This window comes from Eulemur rufifrons, chromosome 6, assembly GCF_041146395.1.
Source record: "Eulemur rufifrons isolate Redbay chromosome 6, OSU_ERuf_1, whole genome shotgun sequence".
Taxonomy (NCBI): domain Eukaryota; kingdom Metazoa; phylum Chordata; class Mammalia; order Primates; family Lemuridae; genus Eulemur; species Eulemur rufifrons.
Genome location: NC_090988.1, coordinates 31,719,427 through 31,744,410, shown reverse-complemented (window position 1 = coordinate 31,744,410; position 24,984 = coordinate 31,719,427). Strand labels below are relative to the sequence as shown.

The 24,984-nt window shown below is 36.4% G+C and overlaps 1 protein-coding gene across 1 annotated transcript in view; it reads left to right on the top strand.

Annotated features, from left to right (window-relative positions):
- ARHGAP42 (Rho GTPase activating protein 42) overlaps positions 1 to 24,984 on the top strand; it is a 266,391-nt gene that overhangs the window by 121,261 nt on the left and 120,146 nt on the right. The window contains exon 4 of the mRNA XM_069469030.1: positions 23,689 to 23,760. Coding sequence (XP_069325131.1) covers positions 23,689 to 23,760 — 72 coding nt within the window. The remainder of the gene's footprint in view (positions 1 to 23,688; positions 23,761 to 24,984) is intronic.

Below are 24,984 nucleotides of genomic sequence, written 5' to 3'. Positions count from 1 at the left end.
ACACTTTTAACACAGACTTATTTTTGAATTTTGCTAATAGTCATAATAATGTCCTTTATAGAATTTTTTTCTTGGCTTTGAACATGAAAATCTAGAATGGTTCCTTAGTCTTTATTTTTCATGACATTGACATCTTGGGAAAGTTTAGACTGGCTATTTTGTAGAATCTTCCTCAGTTTGGGTTTGTATGATGTTTGCTTGTGAATAAATTCAAGTTGTGCATTTTGGGCAGCAATTAAGGCATCTGAGGTCACCTTTTCTCATTACTATTAGTAAACTTTGCTCACTTTATTAAAATGGTATCTGTCAGGTTTCTCTACTGTGAGCTTACCTCTTCCTTTTTTGGAATTAGTAAGCTGTTTGTGAGGGAAGACAATATATGCAGACATCCTTTTTCTCATCAATCTTTTACCCGCCATGTTGAATATCTCAATGATTCTAACAAGGGATATTTTTCATGCCTCTCATTTACAAAAAGAAATAGTGCTCAAGGGATGAAACATTTTATGATTTCATATCATTTTTTACTTAGGTGTTAAGCATTAGTTCATGCCATGTGAAGGCAAAGGATGGAGCTTTGGTACTCTGCTACTCATTGCTGCTGAAGTTTTTAGAGCCAAGGCTTTTGCACATCCCTAGTACTCCTGTAGGACTTCAGGCATGAATTCTGTTTCTTCATTTCACTTCACCATTTTTCTCTTCCCATTTTTATTCTCCTTTTGCTTTTTTTTTTTTTTTTTAAAAAAAAACCATTTAAAGTTTAATTTTACTCTATTGTAGCATCTTTGTAAGATGCTTGAAGAGCCTAATTAGAACATGATAGTGTTGAAAAAATTTACATTTAGCCGGTTTATAGAGTATATAATTCTCCATTGAGGATTAGCTCAATTGATAGGAGTTATCAGTCATTGATAAGAACAAAAAATATAGTTTTGTTAGTAGACAGCCCAGCTCAATTTTTAGGAAGCCATCTTGATTCCCACCTGTTTTTTTTTATTCAGTCTTGAACCAACCTTCACTGTTGAAACTATTTCTTAGTTTTCGTAGTTACCTCAATGAACTTATAACCCATTTTAGGAAAGAGCCATGCATGTATTACATACTATTTCCACGTATTATGTGCTGTAGTATATATACTTTATATCACCTACAGAACACAGCTATAATATGGTAGCCTCACATCCCTTAGTATGTAGCCAGGTGATAAACAGGTAGTGAATGCTAACTCAATTCTTATTTTTATTGAATTAGAGAGTGACTTGACAACTCTTGGCTTGCCATTTTTATATTTGTGCTCCTAAGATGTAGCAGCATCTGAAATCCTAGATCTGTCTCATTGACATTAATAATTTATAATATTTCAGATTAATGATTAATGGAAGGCTTGGTCCTTTTTCTTAATAGAAAATGATGGCCTGAACTTTCTCTGTGGCCAATAAAGATGAGCATGAGTAACTATGAACCTGGTAGTGTTGAAGTTATTCTCTAGTTAATTGGAATAAACATATTGTAACTTCTAATCACCAGCTAAACAGAAACACCCTTGACACAGGATCTGCTGTGAAGAAAAAGGAAAGAGTAATGTCAGGTCCTGAGAGGGCGCAGAGCAGAAGCATCACTGCCCCAGGGCAGACTTGGACACCGTGTGAACCATTACCAACAGAGTGAGAATTAGGCAGTGTATTCCGTTTTATGTCAAATAATTGGTGATTCTTAAGATACAAGGAGCTAAGTAGGGGCTAGAATGATTTCCCAAACTTCACCTGGAAGGCGAATATAATGCCAGACCATCTTGTCACCTTTTAGATGTGTGATGTGACCCAGAGGCATTAGTTTTTACTTTGTAGACTAGAATTCAAATCAAAAGTGAAAATATGAACTAGTCTTTAAATGATGTAATACCTACGGCACATGAAGAAAATAACCTAATGCTAGAAAGAAGGAAAGAACTTTAGAAAGAATCGAATGTGCGTATCAAACATGCTCTCCATAATCTTTTAAAATAGCTATAAATATTTTTACATTTGCTACAAAATGGTAGTGTGTCCTTTATAAAGTAAAATCACAAAGCATTTCTCCTTATTTCTTTGCGTTAGCTCATGGGAGGTTCCTGACACACTTTCATCAATAACAGTGATTTTTCTGTTGCAGGGATTTTCAAAGGGGAGATTAAGTTTGAAAATGTTCCTCTGTCCCTTGAGCATTTCCTCCCACAGGTGGCTCAAGAGACTGCTCAAGACTTCCCACTTTTGAGTACTAGTAATATAACGGCCTTGATATTGACGAGTAAAGTATATAATTCTGACTTATCTAACTTTATAATGCTAGTAATAACTAACACTTAGCATTTAATGCTAATTTTTTTTTAACTGCTTCGATCATATAAATTGATTTTAGAACATGTCAAGAAGGGAAAATATGACCAAGATCACCAAGATCACTGCCCCCCACCCCCCATATGCTGTTACTTGGAAGGGTTAAAAAAAGGAGGGAGAGTTTGTTTTAAAGCAATGTAGTTGAGGCCATCATCTTTTAGGACTCTGATATTTTTGTGGTAGAATTTGTGTAAAGCTATCCATTTCTGATGAAGCACCTAATTCTTGATAATATAGAAGAGTGTTTAAAGTTGTGAAATCTGTATCAGATTGTTAATAGGCTATCACTGAGTGAGGAAAGACATTGTTTTCATTTCAGTTCAACTAGTTACAAGGTAATATGTTAATGCTGGGTCTGCTATTAAATAATTGCAGTTTTATCGTCTTTGGGCTTCAGTCTTCTTCCTTCTAGAAGGGACAACTTTGACACATGAAGAATAGATTCCATTTATAGGTTTGCCATGAAATACAGTCTCTTGACAAATCAAGACTTATATACATCTGTGTAAACAGATATTTACTTTATAATTAGATGACATCAAATGTGATAAGTGTAGGGCACCACTCAGGTTAATCCAGGTGCAAAAATCCCTTTCTTTCACCCTAGAAAGAGGTTGCTTTAATCTTGTTAGCTCTGGTCTGTGTAGAGTCATAGATAAAAGCTATGACTATTTGGGTTTATTTGATGGGAACTTCTTGGCAGTTAATACCAAAGGGGTTTTTCCATAGCCCTTTTTGTTGTTGTTGCTTTTTGGTTTGTGCAGGAGTTGAGTTCAATTTAGGGGCAGAACTTTCCTTCAACTCTCAGTGAATTTTACTCCTCTTTGTGGTGATAATGGCTTTGAAAACCTCAAGAGAATGCAACGCTTTCATGAATAATAATGGCATATAGTACAAAATGTGTAGTCTGGTTAGAATATAATTTGCATTCATTTGCCATTATCATCACATCCTGCATTTTTGTGATAACTGACATAGAGTAAAATCTGTATTTTATACCATGGTTTTTAAGACCTTCCATGTTTCAGATCCTGCCTTCATCTCTGACCATTTTGCATTGCCTTCACTATGCTTGCATCATGCTGGCCTTCTTTCCATGCCATCAATGTGTCTTAAGGCATTTGCACTTGCTGTTCTCTCTGCCTGACACCCTTCTTCTAGATCTTTGAGTAGGGATTGAGGGGTGAGGAGTTCTTACAATTTATGTCACAGTTCCAAGGCACCTCCTCACTGAAGCCTTTGCTTATCACCCAACCTAATTTAGTGTCCCCTGCTGCCATCAACTTGTTTTGTTTTCTTTGTGGCTCCTATCATGATTTGATATTATCCTGTTTATTTTTTTGCTTATGTGACCATCTTCCTGAACCATAATATATAAGCTCCATGAGAGCAGGTCCTTTTTATTTGTTACACAATAAATATTAGCTTGAAATGATTCAGTTATAGGTATTAACTCACGAATTATGGCCTAATGGTTGAAGGTTGAAGTATTGTAAACTAAACCAAAAGCATCTAGCTGCAGTTTACTGTCACTTTATTTGTGATTAATTTTAAGGTCTCACCTGAAAGATTATGAAGAATAATAGTCTATTTGTTGCTTCTGGTTGAGACAATAAACCTTTATTGAGCATGTACCTATTGATCTTACCTTCACCATCATCTCTGTAAACTGAGAAGGCAAGCATTATTACCGTGTTATCTTGTTATGAACTTGATCTACAATAAAGTTGTCATTAGTTCAGATAAGAACCTATTCAAGTTTTGCCATACATGTAGATAAAGCAGGCAACTATTGTTTTTACCAACCCAATTCTCTCTCTCATTGTACCATCCATGACACTGAAAGTCTCATCATTGGATTATTGCCCTGTCTTACGTGTTTCCAGGGCAATTAGCTTCCAGAGCGTAAGAAGCATATTAGGGGGCCAGGTGCAGTGGCTTATGCCTATAATCCTAGCATGCTGGGAGGCTGAGTTGGGTGGATCATTTGAGCTCAGGAGTTCGAGACCAGCCTGAGCAAGAGTGAGACCCTGTCTCTACTAAAAATAGAAAGAAATTAGCTGGACAACTAAAAATATATAGAAAAAATTAGCTGGACATGGTGGTGCATGCCTGTAGTCCCAGCTACTCGGGAGGCTGAGGCAGAAGGATTGCTTGAGCCCAGGAGTTTGAGGTTGCTGTGAGCTAGGCTGACACCACGGCACTCTAGCCCGGGCAACAGAGTGAGACTCTGTCTCAAAAAAAAAAAAAAAAAAAAAAAAGCATATTAGGCCCTTTCAGTAAATCGGCACAAATTATCAGATTTACTAGTCATTAGGAAGCATGGAGCAGAGTCTTCATGAAAGAAGCCATGCAAGTAATGAGATTTTATTGGTGGGCCAAAGAATGTGATAATGATTGGAAATATTGAAAACTTCAGTTCCCTGGGAGCATAGCCCTTGGTGAGAGGCTACAACGGGGGAGAAATGTGCTGGTGGGTGGTGGTGGTGGTGGTGGTGGTGGTGGTGGGTGGTAGGTAATCTGACTAAAGGCCAAACAAAGCTTACCTGGCTAAAAAGGTAGAAGTTTCTCAAAACAAATTTTATCCACGTCACAATATGACCTAGGCTTGACCTTATTTTTGCCTTTTTGTCCAGGTGCTCTAAATGTAACACAGGAATGTAATTTTGTACCTTGTAATGTAGATAGTATGTTCCCTAGCTAAGCTCAAAGACGACAGTGCTGTGTTTTTGACCCCTTGTTCTTCCAAGATTGTTTTTAAGCCTAATTGAATTTTTGGCACAGGGTAGCAAGGCCTCTTCCAATGATAAGACAGCAGGCCATTGCTTATTTATCCCTAATAAATGTCTGGGGATAGGGTATTTTGCCAAATAGCATTTAGCATGCCTATTCTCCCTACCATTTCCCTGGTGCTTATTCAACATTCATTTCCAAAACGGTAACTAGAGTTGATAAAGAAACAGAGTAAGTTCCAGAAGTTTATCTCATCCATTCACCTTTTAAAAGTAGAAGTGAAAATTTAATGAGGTAGTTAACCTTTTGTTTGTATATGTAATGGAAACGTATAACTTGGTATGCCCGAGTAGAAGGTGGTCTACATTTGCTATCTATTAAAATCTCTTCCCTTCCTCCAAAAGAGACAAAGGGGGTCTTCATACTGAATCCATACATACCAGGTTTTTTCTTCCTCGGTGGTTCATCAGAACCCCTCACACCCAAGTAGTATGTGAATGAATAGACTATTGTTTGAGAATGAAACTGGTATATGAATAAGAAAATGATGTTTGGTTTGCTTGAATGTCAAGTCCGACATTGCCCATCTTATCATTTAAGTTTGATTTTGGCATTTTCCGTTCTCTACCTTCCTGTCTTCTGACTCTTGCCACCTCCTCCCCTAACCCCACTTCTCAGCCGATGGGCTTGTATCAAGAAATGTTTTTTGGCCAATAACGATATGCTACAGATACTGCCTTGGGCCCTGGGGAATACAAAAATGAAAGCTGGAGGCATAGGCATTTCCTCAAAAATAATCTGGCGGGAAGACAGGCTCATGTGCATTGTGACCTGCAGAGTTCTGTCATCTGTGCTAGTGGTTTGATCAGTTTCCCGTGGGAGTTTGAAGAGGGGCCTTAAGACTTAAACTGGGATATTAGGGAAGGCTCACCGGGAAGGTGACACTTGGGCTGAGGTTTAACGGATGAGTAAGAGATATTGAGACAGGGAACAAGTGAACCAGGGAAGGAGGATGCGGAGAAGGTCCAGGGTGATCTAGGCTTTATAAGGGAAGACTTCCCATGTGGGAGTGGCAGCAGAAAAGGTTGTTAGGAGGTAAGGGGAGGTCCCTTCATCAAGGGCCTTTGGATACTGGGTGAAAGGAAGGGCTTTTATACTGAAGGTTGGGGAGCAGTGATAAAAGCAGGGAAGTAACACGCTCTCCCCTTTTTTAGACACCATTCTGGCAGCTGGAAAGTTAAATATGAGTGGGTTGTGACACTGAGTGCTGAGTGACGTGTAATCGCTGTAATCCTGGAGAGTCGTGTGGGGTGCATGCTGAGGCCGTGGGGAGATCCTGGAACATGAAGGGGAGAGGCCCTGGTTTGGGATGGGATGGTCGGGCAGTTGGCTGAACTTGGTGCCATTCACCGAGAGGAGACAAATCAAAGCGGAGAAGTCTGGGACCTGTTTTGAGGGTGTGTTTTTGAGGTGCCGGATGGGAGTGGGACACTTAGTTTACAGATAAGGAGCTTAGCAGAAATGTCTGGGTTGGAGACAAGATTTGTAAGCCTTCACTCCACCTGATATTTGAAGCATGAAAATGCATTTGTTGACCCATTGACAGAGTGTAGCATTTTCTCTTATCTTGAAAGGTAAGATAAATGTAAGTTAGCTGAGTCTGTCTTTCCCCCTTTTACTCTGAAAGAGAATTCTTGAAAGCTCATCTAGGTCAAAAGGCCATGAAGATACACCTTGATGCTGTCATGACACCATAAAGAGCAGGCATGGAGGGTGGGAACTTCAGGATGAGCTGTACCGACGCCATTAGCCTTGTCTTCATGTTAGCATGCAAAGCTTTTTTTCCTTTGATGGTTGTAACATGCAGTTTGTTTTTATTATATTCCCAGGTTAACCAAAACGATGCATTTTTTCTATCCAATATTTTCAGATTAAAATATGTCTTAATTAGTCATATATTAGAATACGTTAGGACATTATTAAAAGCAGAAAGTTACACAAATAAACAGGATGTGATTGTCCACAGTAGGAGTGACGGCGATTGTTTTGTTGTTAGGATTCTGTGTTTGGAGACCTGCTTAATACACAGAGATAAAAAATAAAGTTTTACAACCAGCAACAATCTTCCTGCTCATGTGAACTGGGCATCTGAGGAGTTAACGTTTCTTTTCCGCTAATAAGTATCTCTTAATTTTTCAGGAGGAAAAAAAAGTGAGCAATTTTTCATAATTATGTAGGATGAGTTAGGTGTCCCATAGCATAGCGTTACTGCTTTGCGTTATTCAGGTTGTGTGCATCATGAGGAACGCAGGAGAATCTGAATGGAAGGAAAGTAGTTGCCAAGCTTCATTTTCTGGAGAAGAATCTTAAACATCCTTGTAGCCAGTTCTATGCGCTGAACGTAATTCAAGCTATGGCTTGAGGGTAAGACCAAAGAGGTCAGATGTTAATGATTTATTAAATGATTGTGTTTTCTGCTGAGACATACTTTTCACAGATAAGGAAAAGTATATATTTTTTATGTTGTTTGTCATGTGTTGTAAAGAGAATTTCTCTAGTATTGGCATATCACTCGAACTTCACATGATATAAGACCTCACAGAAAGGGCTGAAAGAGGCTCTTTAGTTCATTGGGTAAGAAAGGTTTTTGACAGCTGTACAGTGTGGAAAACTGGCCCATGGTTTATGACCAGATCTGGATTTGGAAAAGACCAGGGCTGAGACTTATACCATATGGAACTTATTTGGGAAGTAATTCTTAGCTATGACTAAGAGCCTGTGCTCTAATGCCTGGGAAAGTTTAAAAGAAAATCCTTGCAAAATAAGTCATATCTCTTGTTTGCTAAATTGTAGGACTTAGATAAATTTTGGGTATTCATGAACTTCTATAATTCTGTATTAAAGCTGTGAAGTTTTTCTCTTATAATTAATTTTTCCTGGTTTTGCTTTTAACAACCCTCTGATTCAGTTCCCTGGCTTATTCAATTAAGGAATTATTTATTTAAAAAGATTATTTTCTCTTCCACCTAACCCCCAGAGATCCTTAAAATGTTCACATCCAAGCAGACACTATGGGGGTAGTTTATAGAAAAGATATACTGTTTGTGTGTGTATTAGCTTCTGGTCCTGTTTTTTCTTAACTGTACAAGTTCTAATTACAATGTTTCCTGGGTTTATTTATGTCAAGATAACATGTGACATAAACATCCCAAGTAAGTGTCATTGCAGGGAAAGCGAACCAGGAAAAGATAGTATGACTATGGTTACGTTTCTGAAGGAATGTTCCTTTTTTCTCATTTCTCAAACTGTAGTTGGGCAGAATTATGTGGGAGAAATGCTCCTACTTTAAGTTGATAATTGTAGGGATCCCTTCCTAATGTTCCCATGCTGATCCTTAACTCACATTATTGCAACTAAGCATTTCATAAGTCCAGAACAATCATTGTTCTTCTTCGCAAGTTGACTTTTTATCGCACACAGAAGTATGGCATCAGCACAGTGGTGAAACTGTGTGCGGAGAAGCAATAGATGGTACATATCATTTTTCAAAACAGATTTGTAACAGAGACAACACTCTATCTACATTTCAAGGTTTAGAAATTAGAAAATATGAAAATAATATATAATCTCATTACTCTTTATACCTCTTTTTGGTTTTCAGTTTTCATTTTTTTAAAATTTTTGGAGAGCCATACTGACATTTAATAGAACTTTATTTCGGAGTAAAACTTATTTTTGGCCCTGTGGTATATTCTTTATCATCTCAGGAGGTGTCATGGGGCATATAATAGAGTGGTTAGGGGTGTGAACTTGGAAGCCAGGCTGGCTGGGTTCAAGGTCCCAGCCCTGATACCTACTAGCTGTTTGTGACCTTGGGAAAACTATTTAGCCTCTTTGGGACTCAGTGTCCCCATCTGTAAAATGGGAATAATATTACCTTCTTCCTAGCGTTGTTGTAAAGACAGAAGGAGAACTCCCTGACCCCATAGTAAGAGCCCAATAATTCTTGTTATCTGTGTGCTCTAGAATCCATTTCCCCAGTTTCCTAATGGGAACACCCCTTCAATCTTCCTGTGTTACTCTGTAACTCTCCTCCCTTCTTGCCACCAACCCCTTTCCTGGTTTCTAGCCAAAGACCTAACAAAGCCATGTGTTTTTCTTTTTCCAGTCTTCTGTTCAGCATAGCAATGAAATTAACTTCAAAGAAGAAAATGTAGGAAGGATTTGGAAGGTGCTATCTATCAAGTTTTCAGGGTTACTGGTTTTTCTATTTGGGTTTACTATGGCCATTCGTGTGATAATGGCCTGCCCTCTGTGAGGTTTTGACTTGCAGTACAAGATTGTATTCTTATGGAAAACCAATTTATAAGTAAAGAACCACAAGTGAATATAAAGAAATTATTGAACATTAACAGTTATTTTTTTTTTCTGTGACTGATCATCTTTTAAAGATAAAAACAATGAGCTGACAGATGGCTCCCTGTATAGATAGAGGCTGCTACCTGTATTATATGGCATATGTCAAAATACATGTAATGGAAATACTTTCCTTATTTTCAGAAATATTTAGTTTTCCATAGGTAAGTTGCCATCCTCTGTAATATTATGAGGCACAGTATTTGCTTTAGTAATTTATTGCAGGTACTGATTAAGGCTATCAATTAACGTTTTGCTTGAGTTTAACAATTATATGTTGAATCTCCATCATGGCAAGGAACTTTTCTAGCCAATGATTATTAAAATATCAATCCCATTATGTTTACCTTTGAAGGGCTGGAAGACTGTACAGGCAGATGCATGTAGTCATGCATCACTTAATGTTCTAGGAAATGTGTCATTAGACTATTTTGTCATTGTGTGAACATCATAGAGTGTATTTTAAACAAATCTAGATGGTATAGTCCACTACATATCTAGGCTATATGGTATATAGCTGTTGGCTTCTAGGCTACAAACTTATGCAGTACTGAATACTGTAGACAGGTGTAACACAGTGGTAATGCATTATGTACACTTGTGTATCGAAACATATTTAAACATAGAAAAGATAATGCTTTGTACTATGATGTCATGACAGCTATGATATCACTAGGTGATAGAAATTTTTTAGCTCCATTATCATCTTATGGCACCTCTGTAGTTTATGTAGTCTGTCCTTGACTGAACCATTATTATAGGTGGCTGTTATACATTATGTATGTATTTGGAAGACACCTATATTAAACTACAAACAATAGTAATGAGTGTTATCTATACAAGATCCCTTTTTATCTAGTTATATATTAAAGCATCTCTCTTAAACATGTTAGCCTATAACATTTCCAATTAATATGTCCTTCCCAAGACCCAAGAGAGTAAATCCATTTATACTTCTTTACACCTAAACTTTTACCCAAGCAAGGCTTTTGGGCTTCTGAGCCTCCATAGCAACACTGGAACAAACCTCTACTCTAGCACTGTTAACAGTTTTAGCTTCACAAATCTGAGTGATAGCAGCTTTCTATGATGCAGTCTTGTGAAGGATTCTAAGGCTGAACCTGGACACGGAGGGAATGATCACACAATGTTGGCTATAAACATTACTTGCTAACAAGAGCAACAGTATTCATGCTGCCTATCTTTTATATACAATCATATACCTCATAATGACATTTTATTCAACAATGGACTGCATGTATGACTGTGGTCCCATACGTTATAATGGAACTGAAAAATTCCTGTAGCCTAGTGATGTCCTAGCCATCTTAATGTCATAGCACAATGGCATTACTCATGTGTTTGTGCTAATGCTGGTGCAAACAGTCCTACTGCACTGCCAGTCATACAAAAGTATAGCACGTACAATTATGTACAGTATATAATACTTGATATGATGATAAACCACTATGTTACTGGTTTATGTATTTACCGTACTATACCTTTTATCATTATTTTAGAGTGTACTCCTTCTACTGTACATAGTAGATGACAGCTCCATGTGTGTTATTGTCCCTGAAGACCTTCCAGTGGGGCAAGATGTGGTGGTGGAAAAGGGTGATGTTGATACTCCTGACCCTGTGTAGGCCCAGGCTATAGTGTGTGTGTTTGTGTCTTAATTTTTAACAAAATAGCTGAAAAAGTAAAAAAAAAAAATAAAAAACTTACATAGAAAAAAGCATATAGATTAAGGATATAAAGAAAGGAAATATTTTTGTACAATGTGTTTGTGCTTTAAGCGTAGTATTATTACGAAAGAGTCAAAAGTTAAAAAATTTAAAAAGTTCGTAAAGTTACAGTAAACTAAGATTAATTTATTATTGAAGAAATAAATTTTAAATAAATATAATGTAGCCAAAGTGTGCAGTGTTTACTTTTAAAGTCTGCAGTAGTGTATAGTGATGTCCTAGGCCTTCACATTCACTCACTGCTCTCTTACTGACTCAGAGCAGCTTCCAGTCCTACAAGCTCCATTCATGGTAGGTGCCCTATACGGGTGTATCATGTTTTATCTTTTATAGTGTATTTTCACTGTACGGTTTCTATGTGTAGACATATTTAGATACATCAATACTTAACCATTATGTAAAAATTGCCTACAGTATTTAGTAAAGTAACATGCCCTACTATTTTGTAGTCTAGGAGCCATAGGGTATACCACATACCCTAGGTGTGTAGTAGGCTATACCATCTAGGTTTGTGTCTGGACACTTACGATGTTCGTACAAGGATGAAATGACCTAATGGTATATTTTGCAGAATGACTCTCCATTGTTAAGCAACTCTTAACTGTACGTGTGTGGCTCCAGTCAGTGGTGCACTGGTAAAAAGTTAACCACTGGCACTCAGGCCTGTGTGTGCATATGCATGCATGTGTGTTTATGTGTGTGTGAGAGAAATACGATTTGTAGTGCTTCCTGATTTTCATGGTGTAAATCCTCCCACTTTGGCTGATTTCAACGTAAGCTCATGTAATGCAAGTTGGGAAGAGATGTGTATAAAGCTTCCATGAGCCACTGTGACCCTGCCTGGCACACCACTGGCCACCAACCTATCTGTCTAGTTTCTTAATTATCCCTTGCATTAGTTAGGTCATTCTCTGCTTTGTTTATATGCTTATCTATCCTGCATAATTCCTTCCTTCTTTCCCCCCTCTCCCCTATCCTCCTCTTTACTCCCATTCTCTCCTCATTAATGGACAATTGCAATAAGTAATTTAAGAAATTACATATACATTGGGTTATCTTCAATCTTTCTTGAAGTTTTAACAATCTGCCATTATCTAAATACTGAACAATTATGATTAAAATACATTAACATTCAGCTACTAAAATGTAATTGCTGTAAAATAACTATGACTCCGGGAATTTGTTTAATGAGTTTTCTTTGCTTTTGTAAACTTGCAAAGACTATCAGAAGTTTGCTTAAATTCACAAATGAAGAATTCAAAACAGATGAATGATTTTAATTTCTCTGCCAAGGATGCTGTTAGTGGTGAATACCAAGAAGGGGTAGAGCAGTATCAGCAAGAAGAGATACCATTAAGGTGGAGGGTAGGGGCAAGGGAATAAACAGTGAATTATAGAAATTATTGATTTGCTGTAGCTCCCTCCTCTCGCCCACACACACAAAGCCACTTGTCCCTCCCTCATAGTGAAGAGTTAGAACATGGAAAAATAAATAATTTTGAAGGCACAATTAGCTCAACTTTACCATATACAATGTCTAGGATTTCTGAGGTGGATGAGTGGGAGAGGATATATTTTCATGAGCATGAGAGTATCCATAGACATGGGACAGCTGTGTTATGGGAACATTTTTCGCCATTTCCTGTAGTTCAACAAACATAAAGGCATCACTGAAACGTAATAGTGGTACCACCAGAGGTATTAATTTCAGTAGACCCTGGAATGTGCAAGGGTAGAAGACAGGCCAAAGGAACCTTACCAGTATCCCTGCAGAACATTAAATACAGGAGTGATTGATTAACCTATTGAAGAGAATCAACTGGGGGTGCAATATTTTTTAAATCTCCTTTTGAGAATACAGGTTCTGAATGGTATAACTTAAATGTCTTCCTTGTGTGATCTTTGAATTAATATAGTCTTTCAAAAAAGTCTATAAAATCATTTTCCTAAATGCATACCTTTTGGTCAAAATCAAAAGAAAAGTATTTGTTAAACTTGAATGCATGTGCAGGATATTTCAAATAATTATCTTAAGTAGCTTTTAAGATGTTAATTCTAATTTGACCTTTCACATATCTTGTTGTTTATAGCTGAAAAACAGGGTTTTTTTTTTTTTTTCCTGAATTTTTTTTTTTTTTTTTTTGCTTCCATTGTGATGGAGTTATAAATGAACAAGTAGTAATCAGGATGACAATAAGTAGACTCAAGTTTGTGACGAGTCAGTATGTTATGGTTACATCTGGTGTTTAAAAATGTTTCCACAGTGCTTAAATGTTTAGAAAATATTCTTAGTTGAACCTCCCATTAGAGATTGCTGGGTGGAAAGGAATAAAGCAAAAGTAGTTTAAGAACAATAAGAAAGCGGCTGGGCATGGTGGCTCACGCCTGTAATCCTAGCACTCTGGGAGGCCGAGGCGGGTGGATCGCTGGAGGTCAGGAGTTCGAGACTAGCCTGAGCAAGAGCGAGACCCTGTCTCTACTAAAAATAGAAAGAAATTATATGGACAACTAAAAATATATATAGAAAAAATGAGCCGGGCATGGTGGCGCATGCCTGTAGTCCCAGCTACTCGGGAGGCTGAGGCAGAAGGATTGCTTGAGCCCAGGAGTTTGAGGTTGCTGTGAGCTAGGCTGACGCCATGGCACTCACTCTAGCCCGGGCAACAGAGCAAGACTCTGTCTCAAAAAAAAAAAAAAAAAAAAAAAGAACAATAAGAAAGCTAAAATAAATAACTTACCTTTCTGGTTCAAATAACTCAGTACTCAGAGCATTTTATTTGTACAACCCAGTGTTATGACATTATTAGATCACAGTGAATTATATGAAATTTTGCAATCTACTCCCCTCCCTCATTTTCTCTGCTAGATTGTGTGAAAGTGGTCAATTCCTTCTTGGTTGAATGGTTTTCCATTCCTCCACCTAACTACTATAGATACTTCTATTAAAAAATAGTAAACTTTAATTTGACTTATACTCAGCACTATAAGTCAAAGCTCATAAGCTCTAGAAGCAGACCTCTCTTGCCATTTGGCCCTATTAACCACTCTTGTACAGTTAAGAAGCTTTGACATCAAGTATGTGCTGGTGAGATTTCAGTCTCTTATGCTAAAACTCCTATAGCAGTTTCCTAAGTCATTTAAAAATGTGATATCTAGATGCATTACAGTTGGCCTACTCAAAAGAATTCATAGGAAGCAGTGAATGCTTTATATTTATTAATAAACTCTTATAATCATTGGAAATAAACTAAAAAATTTACTTTTCATAAACAGGCTATGAGATAAAGGCATATTATTATCATCTTCATTATACTGAAAAGGAAAAGGAAACTAAGACTTGGTTTGAGTAACTTGATCAGGATTGCATAGTCATTAGGGTATAGGCCAGGGGTGGCCTTCTAGGACCTTGAGTGCAGCCTTTTGACTGAATCCAAATTTTACACAACGAATCATTTTATTTTTGTCAATACATTTTTGTCCATCTTCTATATTTTTATTTTATTTGTAAGATGAATGTATTTACAATACCAAAGAATAAAATAATTTTCAACAAAATAATCCTCCCAGATTGACTGGCACAGTTAGAACATTAGTAAGCTGTAAGGGCTAAACTGTTGGCTGCTAATGGTCATAATTTAGTTCTAACTTTGCCATCTGATGCCACTACTGCACGAGGCTGGTTGGCAAGAGTTTATGGGGGTCAGGTACACCAGTGTATCATCAGCTTTTGACAATGGTGCAGTGTGTTTCTGTTTGAGGTGGAATTTGTGCATAGTTGCACGGCTCAACAGTATTTTTTAATTCTGCTTAACAACCCATCATGTCAAAGAAGACCAAGAGAACTCTTAACGAAGAAAACAGATTTTTTAATGAGGGTTGGGAATTGCAATATTATCTTGTTTCTGCTTAAAGATAGGATGATTTGCTTGCTTTGTGATGCTGCAGTATCAACACTAAAGAAATTCAATGCTCATCAGCATTATAACTCTCATAAGGACCACAGATATTTTAAATTAGAGGGAGAGGCACAAAAGGTTGTATTGCAGAAATCAAAAGAGCAAAGACAATTTTTTCAAGCACCAATAAGACTTGGAAATAATGCCACTGAAACAACTTATAAAGTAGCTTATATACAGGGGGAGGAAAGAGAAGCCATTCAGTGATATAGAAACTGTGAAAGAATGAATGCATTGTCAAAGTTGTAGGATGCTTAGACCCTGGTAACGTTTTGAAGTACAAACAACTGCCTCTTTCAAGGAGATCCATAACTGATCTGCAGCATGAATTAGCCTTTAATTTAACAGAACAACTTCATGCAATACTTCAAAAGGAAGATACATAATATTCAGTTGCTTTGGATGAATCAACTGATGCTGTTGACTTGTATGTTTTATACTTCATTTGGGTCATGACAAAAGATTTTCTTTGCTACAAAGTGTTATTTGCTTTGGGCACTCTTGCAAACAGAACAGGGAATAGATATCTTTAACAATTTTCAAGATAAATGTTGTGAAGTTGGACCAAATTTGGTAACTTTAGTGAGTGTGTGTACAGACAGTGCACCTTCAGTGACAGGAAAACATGAAGGGTTTATTGCACAGATAAAGCATTAACAGATCCATATACTTTTATTTCTTTTCATTGTATCTTGCATCAGCAAAATCTCTATGCTAAAGCTACTATTTTGACACTTTGCAACAAGTTATATAAGTATTATTAACTATATTCATGCAAATGCAACACAGCGTCATCAGTTTCATAACATGCTAAAGTTGAAGGATGAAATGCTCAGTGTGGATTTGCCCTATCATTCTAAAGTGCATTGGCTATAGCAAGGATAGGTATTGGCCAAAATTTTATCTCTGTGAGAAAAGATAGTTAAATTTGATGAAGAACAGAATCAGCAATGTGAATTATTGAAAGAAGATTTCTATAGGAATGCAGTATTTCTGTGTGATACCATGTCAAATCAAAACAACTTGAATATTTCTTTGCAAGGTAAAACTAAGTCTATGTATGCTATGTGGCAGAAAATCCAAACATTTTAAAAACTATCTTTTTTCAAAACAATTCTTCTTCAAAAGGAAATTTCAGGTAAACATTTTTCCCAGTTAGCAAAGATCACTGATGAGGAGGACGATATATGTGAATTATTTGAAGAATGCATAGCTGTTATAGACCTATTAATTGGAGACTACAATGAAAGGTTCACTGACTTTGAGAATTATGACATCACACTCAAGTTAGCATTTCAGCCTCACCAGTTGACATCAACAAGGCACCTAAAGGACTACAGATGGAATTGATTGAGCTCTCAGTAGCTGACATTTTATTGTTTGATGCTAAGAAAGATCCAATTGAAGTATGGAAAAATGCAGAATACCCACACCTTCAGCAACATCCCCGAAAAATGCTGTCTTGCTTTTCAACCACTTACTGCTGCGAATCTACATTCTCCTACCTAACTCAAATCAAGACTCCATTAAGGTCACAAATGACTGATAAATCCAGAGGATCAACTGAAACTGCAGACCTCCATGCTGCAACCAAACATTCAAATGAGTTCCAACAAAAAGCAGACACAACAAAGTCATTAAAAGTTTAGTTAACTTTAACAAATAGTGTCATTTTTTGAAATTATTAAGTACATAGTAGTTAGATTTTTACAAAATAATGTACATTTTTAAGTATATCTAATTGAAGTTGTTTGAATGAAGCCTTATTTGATTTTAGATAAATTATTGCAGCCTTCAGACATGAAAAGGTTCCCCACCCCTGATAGGCCAGGAATTATTTAGATACAAATGAGAGCACTCTCCTGAAGAGTGTACTGCCTCTATTCATCTTCTGGGAAAGAAGAGGGGATTCATTTAGTACAATTCTCCAAAAACTTAAATTTCTTTTCCTATTTTCCTAAGAAAAAATATAAATCAATATTATTGCTGATGAAAATAGAGAAAGATGAAAGTAAAATTCAAGTGAGAGTTGGAGCTCAACAGAGGAGGTCCAGTGGGGTGGGGTTTATAATGAAACACTGCCTTGTTAAGTAGAATCAAAACAATCAAATACTGCAGTAACAAGTGACATTCAAGTAGGAATTAAATGGATGACTGTAGTATCCAGATAGCCTTACATAGCACTTTTTTTTTTTAGATAAGTTTTTTCAGAGTAATTTGCTCACATTGAAGGACATAAAGTAAAATGCATTTAGTTTTTAACTTCTGATTACTTCTTTATATGTACGTCCTGTTCATATGCCTGTCCTCTGCACCCCATGTGTGTTTTGGCCTTTGAATTCTAGTTTACAAGTACTCTCGGTTTACTGACCTAGAGAAAGACTATCTTTTCTGTAGCTGTGGAGAGTTAAATTGACTAGTACCTGGGAGTGAGCCGCAGGCTAACCCCCATCCCCTACTCCTTGACAGAGCTTCCTTCTAAGAAGCAGTTGAGGTGGGAGGAAGTGGACAGGGTTTGGGACAAGGCAGAGGAGAGATGCTTGCTTGTAATCCCAAATTAGAACTCTGATGTGATTTCCTAGTTGCAAATAGTGATGGGAAAATAATCCATTCTTGCATTGGAGACTATGTAGATACCTTCTGCATTATGTCCAGTTCACTCATTGTTACGTACCTTTGTGATCTTTCCACTTTATGCAGATTGGCTATATTGGCACCTCAACAGGAAATTATTTTTAGCAATGAGCTATACCATTCATGTTTTCTTGTTGCAAATAGCATAGTCTATTGTAGCTTTAAGCAATTGCTTTAAATAGTACTGCAGAGTGTCATTAAATCTTTGCTTCAAAACTTTTTGTTTTCTTTGAAAGTGTGAGGTAGAGAATCAGAATTGTTCTTACACCTTGGTGCTGTCTATTAAGTGGCAGGATACTGGGACATACAGTCATTAATTAGTGATGAGCAGTTACTGGCACCAACACTAGATTTTAACTAAATCCTGAAAAGGGAAAAGAAAGTGTTAAGAGTAATAACCTAAGGAGAATTACCTTTGAGATTTCTTTCATTCCTTTACTACTTTGTTTAGTGAATAAGTGTGGTAAGGTTCCCAGCAGTGAAAAGCTAGCACTGAAAATTCCTATAGGATAGCACTCAAAAATCCAGGGTCTATAGAAAATTATAATTCATGTATATGTGGAAAAACAGAAACCTAAAGATATTTGGAGAATCATTCTTCTAGCCACATAAGAACATTTTTAGCCATTACTTTTGAGTGATTTATGAGCACTCCCTTGTGGCTGTTGATCAGAACCACTTGAAATAGCAAAAGAAAAGTGACAGGAAACTTAATTGCCTGGCTTAATGTAACCTACCCGCAGTTACAGTGTGTCGACCTGGTAAATGTGGTATTGTAAAGCATTACCAAACAGATTTGCTTCTCTTCTATTGAAAATAAGTGAAATTATTTTTAACTTTAAGTATGGACCAATATCTACAAAAATAAGTTGTTTAAAACCCAAGGTTTAAGAAATAGCTAAGAATTATAAGTTTCTTAATTACTGTGATAAGACATTTTCAAGAAGTTACACTATCATCAATATCTAGAAGGGGGAGTGTTAAAATTACTTTTGTATTTTTTCCTAAAGCAGCTTAGTAATGTCGTGCAAAGTCATACATTCCACGGTATTACAAGATCTTGAATCTCCTGAACTCTGTGACTTGATCCCCGCTCCCTTGCCACCCTCTCTCCCCCTAGTTATTACCCTCTGGAATGAATTTCCTCAAGCCTGTTTTGTACATCTGGGGTGAAAGAGTTTCATGGGAGTCAAAATTGCATTTCTCTAGATTTGTTTTTTAACTTTTCGCAAGGTTTGTCACCACAGTTGCACTCTGATTCACATTTTAGATAAGGGTTTTCTACCCTTTTGTATGTCTTTTTTTTTTTCATTATTCAGTAGCAAGAGTCACTCTTTTAATCCTACCAAAAATTTAACACTTTCTTTACTTTGCACTTGGATTACTTCAGAACTGAAGAATTTCATCTACATGCTTGACCAGTGTTGTAGGGATGAAAGCCACTCGGTCCCTGGGGGATATACAAAGATGAAGGTCAGAAACAACGAAAATCAGGTTGTGAATCCATTCAGTGCCCTTTGAGTGCTGGCATTTCCATCTTGATCTCTTGAATTTAAATTCACATTACTGTGAACAGCACCCATTGACTGCCCACAAAAGTAGCATCATAGTTCAGGTGTAACATCATGCATGTGTTATACTTGTTTATGGAAAAATTTAGGTTCATGGTTATCTACTATTAGGCCTCTCCTCTGGAGAAGTATCATCCTGTTACATTAATTTGGATTCCAATTTTTAGCTTTGAATAACTACATTTTAAATCATTTGGGGGCAGCTATAAGACTGCTTAGGACAGTTATGAACATAGAGTAGACATTCAATTCTTTGAAGAAGCTAACATTTATTGAAAGCCTGCCATATGCCAAATTTATGCTAGTGATTTAAAAATACATATATTTATTTTGCCTTTAATATTTATAAAAACCTTAAGGGGTATAGGGATGAAGACAGTGTTATCAATTTTGAAGCTGAGACTCAAAGAAAGCTGGGTCTGTCTAACTTTAACACTCACGTTCTTAATATATTCCAGATGATTTTGAGATGTTCAGCTTCATTACTCATATGAAATTGACTTGAATCTCTATATTGTGAAGACCTTGGCGTAATATTTGACACATAAGAAACACTTAGTGAATCATTTCTACTTTTATCTCTGTCATCCTATTGGGTATTTTTCACCCCTTTCCCTCATTTTTTCTGTTCAGTGCCTTTGCCACTTCTTTTATTCCTTCAGTGTCACGTTAAGAGAATTGTGGGGGAGGGGAGAAAGAGGGAAAAATGGAGCAAATGCAAAATCAAGGATAAATAAACCAAGAAATATGGAAGAAATGGAGGTAGGAAACAATACTTGTCTCCGGCTTTTGCTTTATTCCCAGGTCATATTTATATAACAGCCACAGAAGGGTTTTAGCAGAGATTTAAACCGTTAGATATCAGTGTGAATGCCAAGGTCTTAGTGTATGAGATCAGCCCCTCAGTGTAATCAAGTTTCATCATTTAATTTTCCTAAAATTGTTGAAGGAATACGTTTACGTATCCCTTCATAATCCTTTCTTTCCCAATTAAAAAATTTCACTCATATTGATTATTTCTACCATTGTGAGGAGGGATTTTCTGCCACAGAATCCTTTGAGTCTTCCCATGGCATCAGATGTAATTAGGTCCAAAGTAAAATTCATTGTCTTTATTCCTTCTCTATCAAGCCTAACCCCTACCTCATTTACCCCAGTTCTGAACGTGGTACGAAAATTCCAGTATCTGAGGCAGAAACCTTAGTGTCCCCTTTGATTCCTCTCCCTCTTTCTAGTTGATCTGTCCCTGGAGTCCCCTGCTAGCCATCTGTCAACCTGCAGGCACCTGGTCTCATCCCTTATGAGTTCAGACTTGAGTTCCTCTCCCAGCCATTTAGCTGGCCTATGTTGTCACCATCTCTTCAGTCTCAAAACTATCTCACCTATAAATGACATCTAAGAAAAAGTTTTTACATCATTCCTCTGTTCAGAAGTCAGCAGCGATTCCATATCGGGCTTGTTTGACTACATTTTGGGCATACTCCAGCCTTCCCTTACTTATTTCTGTTGAGATTCCTACTAGTAATGATGTTGTATACTCTCTTTTCCAGTTAGATAATGGTCTTACTAGATAATAATAACAACATATAGTACTTTTATGGAGCCTGCTATGTGCCAGACACTGACATACTTAACATTTATTTCACTATTCCGATTTTAGAAAAGCTCACTGAAGGCCTGTAACTTGGTCAGTGCACTCACAATCATGATTTGACACTTAATGAATGCTTAACACATACTTTCTTTTTCTGCACTGCACTCCCTCTTCCCACGTGTCATGCTTAGTTCTACTCTCTCGCCTTTATTCATGGTGTTCCCTGTTTCCAGAATATTCTTTCTCTTTGTTGTATCCAATTAATATCAACCATCCAAACACTTCCTTGACTAAGTCTCATGGGTCTCTTTTGTTGTCAAAATCCTAATTTATTTATAAGGGTTTCTGCATAGTTTATCATGTAGCTAGTCTTAGTGTAATCAAGTTTCATCTTTCAATTTTACTAAAATTGTTGAATGAATACATTGGTATATTTTTCTCTTCTCAAATAGACTTTAACTTCCTGGAAAATTTATCACATACCTTAAGTGTTTTCCTTTCCCACAGATCTCAGCCCTGTGATTGGCACATACGTTTAATGCATATAAAAATACCTAGTGATTAGATATGAAAGAGCCAAGGCCATCTACAAGACTTTCATGGGAAAATGCCGTCTCATAATTGCATGTATATAGCACCACAACCAAAAAAGCAATACAATGGATTCAGGTATAGAAGTGTATTAAGCAGATAAACATAGAAAGAGATTTATAATCACATTATTTGGAAATACCGAAAACTATCATTTTTGAGCACATATTATATATAAGGCACTGAGCTAAGTGTTTTATATTCATTATCTCTTAAATCCTTAGAACTGTTAGGTGGTTGATCAGCTGATACTCAGAATGGTTACATAACAGCTCATAAGCCACAAAACCTGGTTTAAGCCCAGGTATTCTCAATTTTAGATGATGTACTATAATTAAGCACTGTACTGCACGTCACCTTGTTCAGTCTCATTATTGCTAGGGTTTTCAGCACCTGAGAAATATCCCAGTTTAAGTTCCCTAACTTTAAATACATTAGCTCATGCTTGTGAAGGACTTATTGCAGTTTCCAACATAAAGGAAACATTCAATAAATGGTAGCCTTTAATCTTGCTATTACTCCAATTTACACTAAAGTGCTCATACTATCTTTCTCCTTATGCAAACTTAGCTTTAAAGGTTGAATCAGCTATTTAGTACCTTTGTAAAATCTGAATATCTGTGTATGTCTACACACACACACACACACACACACACATGCACATTTGGGGTTTCATGGGGGCAAAGAGGTTTTAGAGAGTGAGAATTAAAAGTGAGCTAGTTTACACCTATTTCCAATCATCTCTGTCCAATAGGACGCCTGCACAGCCTGTCTGAACTCACAAATGGGAATTAGCTGATGGATGTCAGAGATATCTCCAGTTGGCCCTCAATGTCTTTGAAAAGATTTTGAGTATTGATCTATTTTGTATGTTTTCCCAGAACAGGATTTCAGGTCCTCCTTTCAAGATCTGTCATCTCATTTTTCTGCAGATGGAGACTGACAGGATCTTAGAAGCTGGCGTCAACACTCAAGTTCTTATTTTTGTGCATACTCTGTGCACTTCGATTATGGAATTTAAGAAATAAACCTTGGCTAGAGACAAACCAGTTTAATGAAAACAAGTGAAAGTGAAACTCTTTTATTGAAATGTTTATATTTTGGTATAATTTCAAACTTAAAAGTTATATAAGAATAATACAAGGAACTCCTATGTACCCTTTAACCTATCTTACAATTGGGTAATATATGTTAAAAACAGGCTTTTTTCTTTATTGTAGTATTTGCTAATTACATGTAATAGATCATGTTCAGTTATCATAGTGGTAGAACAAATTGTAAATTTTGTTGACTGGGCCTCCTTTTTATTTTAATGCTTTCTAAATGTTGTTTTTAATCAAGATTCCCTTTCAGCATAATGTTATCCATAGAAATTTCTGTCTCATTGCATCCAATCCCTGGCGTTTGCACCCTGCACTTATGATATTCTTACAGATCAATATGAAAAGATTTACTCATTGTAAATTTTAAGTAAATCCCAATTTGGAGTTTGGGGATAAAAAGGTTTTCATTAAAATGAAATCAGGTACTGTTTTAATCAGGTTAGAAATATTATGAGAACATTCAGGCAAATCCCAAGTGTGAAGAATCTAATTAAATAGGGGGAAAAAATGAGCCTTATTTTATTTTGCAGCTGTAGAATTCCAACATTTTAGTGGCAAAATGGAAGAGCTTTTATATGGTTTAATTTTAAAATGATGCTTGAATTGGCTGCATTAAACCAGTATAACTAGAGGTATTTGTAAACTAAATGCCCAATATGCTGTTTCTTAGTTAAATCTTAGCAGAAGAAATTTAAATACTCAAACTAAGATTTCACCGAAGTAAGTACTTGTTTTCATATTATTCACATTATTGTTAGAATCAAGGGAAATAATGTGAGAAAACAGCTTAATTACAGAGGAGAAAAATATTACGCAACATGTAAGGTATTTTTATAGAAGCAAACAAGACAACAAAAACAGTCTTCAATATTTCAATACAAGACAACAAAAACAGTATTCAATATTTTTTTCAGTATTGTTGTTACGAAATTATACAGAATTTAATATATGTGCATTTTATTTTCAGATTCAAAATGCTAATGATGTATTAATTGCGCCACTTGAGAAATTCCGAAAAGAACAGATAGGTGCAGCAAAAGTAAGTGTTACATTTTATTCTTCAGATATTCTCCTGATAATTAAAGATGACATAATTTCAGATGTTAATGTTTTTGAAATTAGAATGACCTTTAAAAAATTCTGCATGTCTCTTTAATCTTTTTGCACAGAGCCTATTACAAAGACTGGAATTCTTTTTAACATTTAAAGATATTATTCTTGTACTGAGAAATAGCATGTTATAATTGAGTTCCTCCCATCCTAGCAATTGCAGGAACTTACCTATTTTGAAGAAAGGGTGACATTACAGTAAAATTATGAGACGCTTTGTTCCTGACTCCTAAATAAAATAAAAATTAGGCACATGGCATACTGAAAATTCAGACAGTGATTATATAAAAAAATTTTATTATTGTGTTTTTTCATTGTTAATAAAAATATGTTTGTTGAAAAACTTCAGAAATGTTTGTCACAAAGCCTTTGTATTAATTTTTAATTGATTATAGACCAATTGCAATTTCCCTGAGCCTGATCATCTGAAATTTGCTTGCATCCTTTTTCTTAGATCCATATTTTAACCATGGAAGCTCATAAAATTTAGAGTTTCCAAAATAGAACTTATCATCTCCCATCCTTCCTCCCTTATCATCTCCCTGTCCTTTCTCTGTTTGGGTTTTCCATGTAGTCGGCGACACACCCCTTCTCCATTCCAGCAGTGCTGTCCAGTCTACTGCAGAATTATTTCTCCTCCTTTCCTCCTCACCTTTTGTCTGAGATGTTTGAAATAGCCTACTGGTTGGTCTCCACACCTCCATTCTAATGTGTCAAGAAATTTTTGCCATCTTTGATTATATCATTCTTCCAATGATAGAACCTTTTAATGGTTCTCCTTGACAGTTTAATCCTGATAATGAAAGCTTTCCACAGCTTGGCCACTTGCTACATGTCAGTATTTACCACCACTAGGCACAGTTCACCCGCCTCTGTATATACCTGACTTTATGTCTTTGCCTAGACTTTTCCCTCTCCCTGGAATATTTCTTACCATTTGCTTTTTGAAGTCTTGTCAGCTCTCCATGGTTTACTTCATTTCCCAGCATGAGAAAGAAGCCTTCCCTCCTGTATCCATTCTCCTTCCAGAACTGATTTTTTTCTTCTCATAAGATCGAGTAGTCCATGTACTTATTTCCTGTAATAAGTTTTCATAATCTGCCTTGAATTAGAGTTTTATGTGCATTTCTCCTCCAATTGTGAGCAATTATCA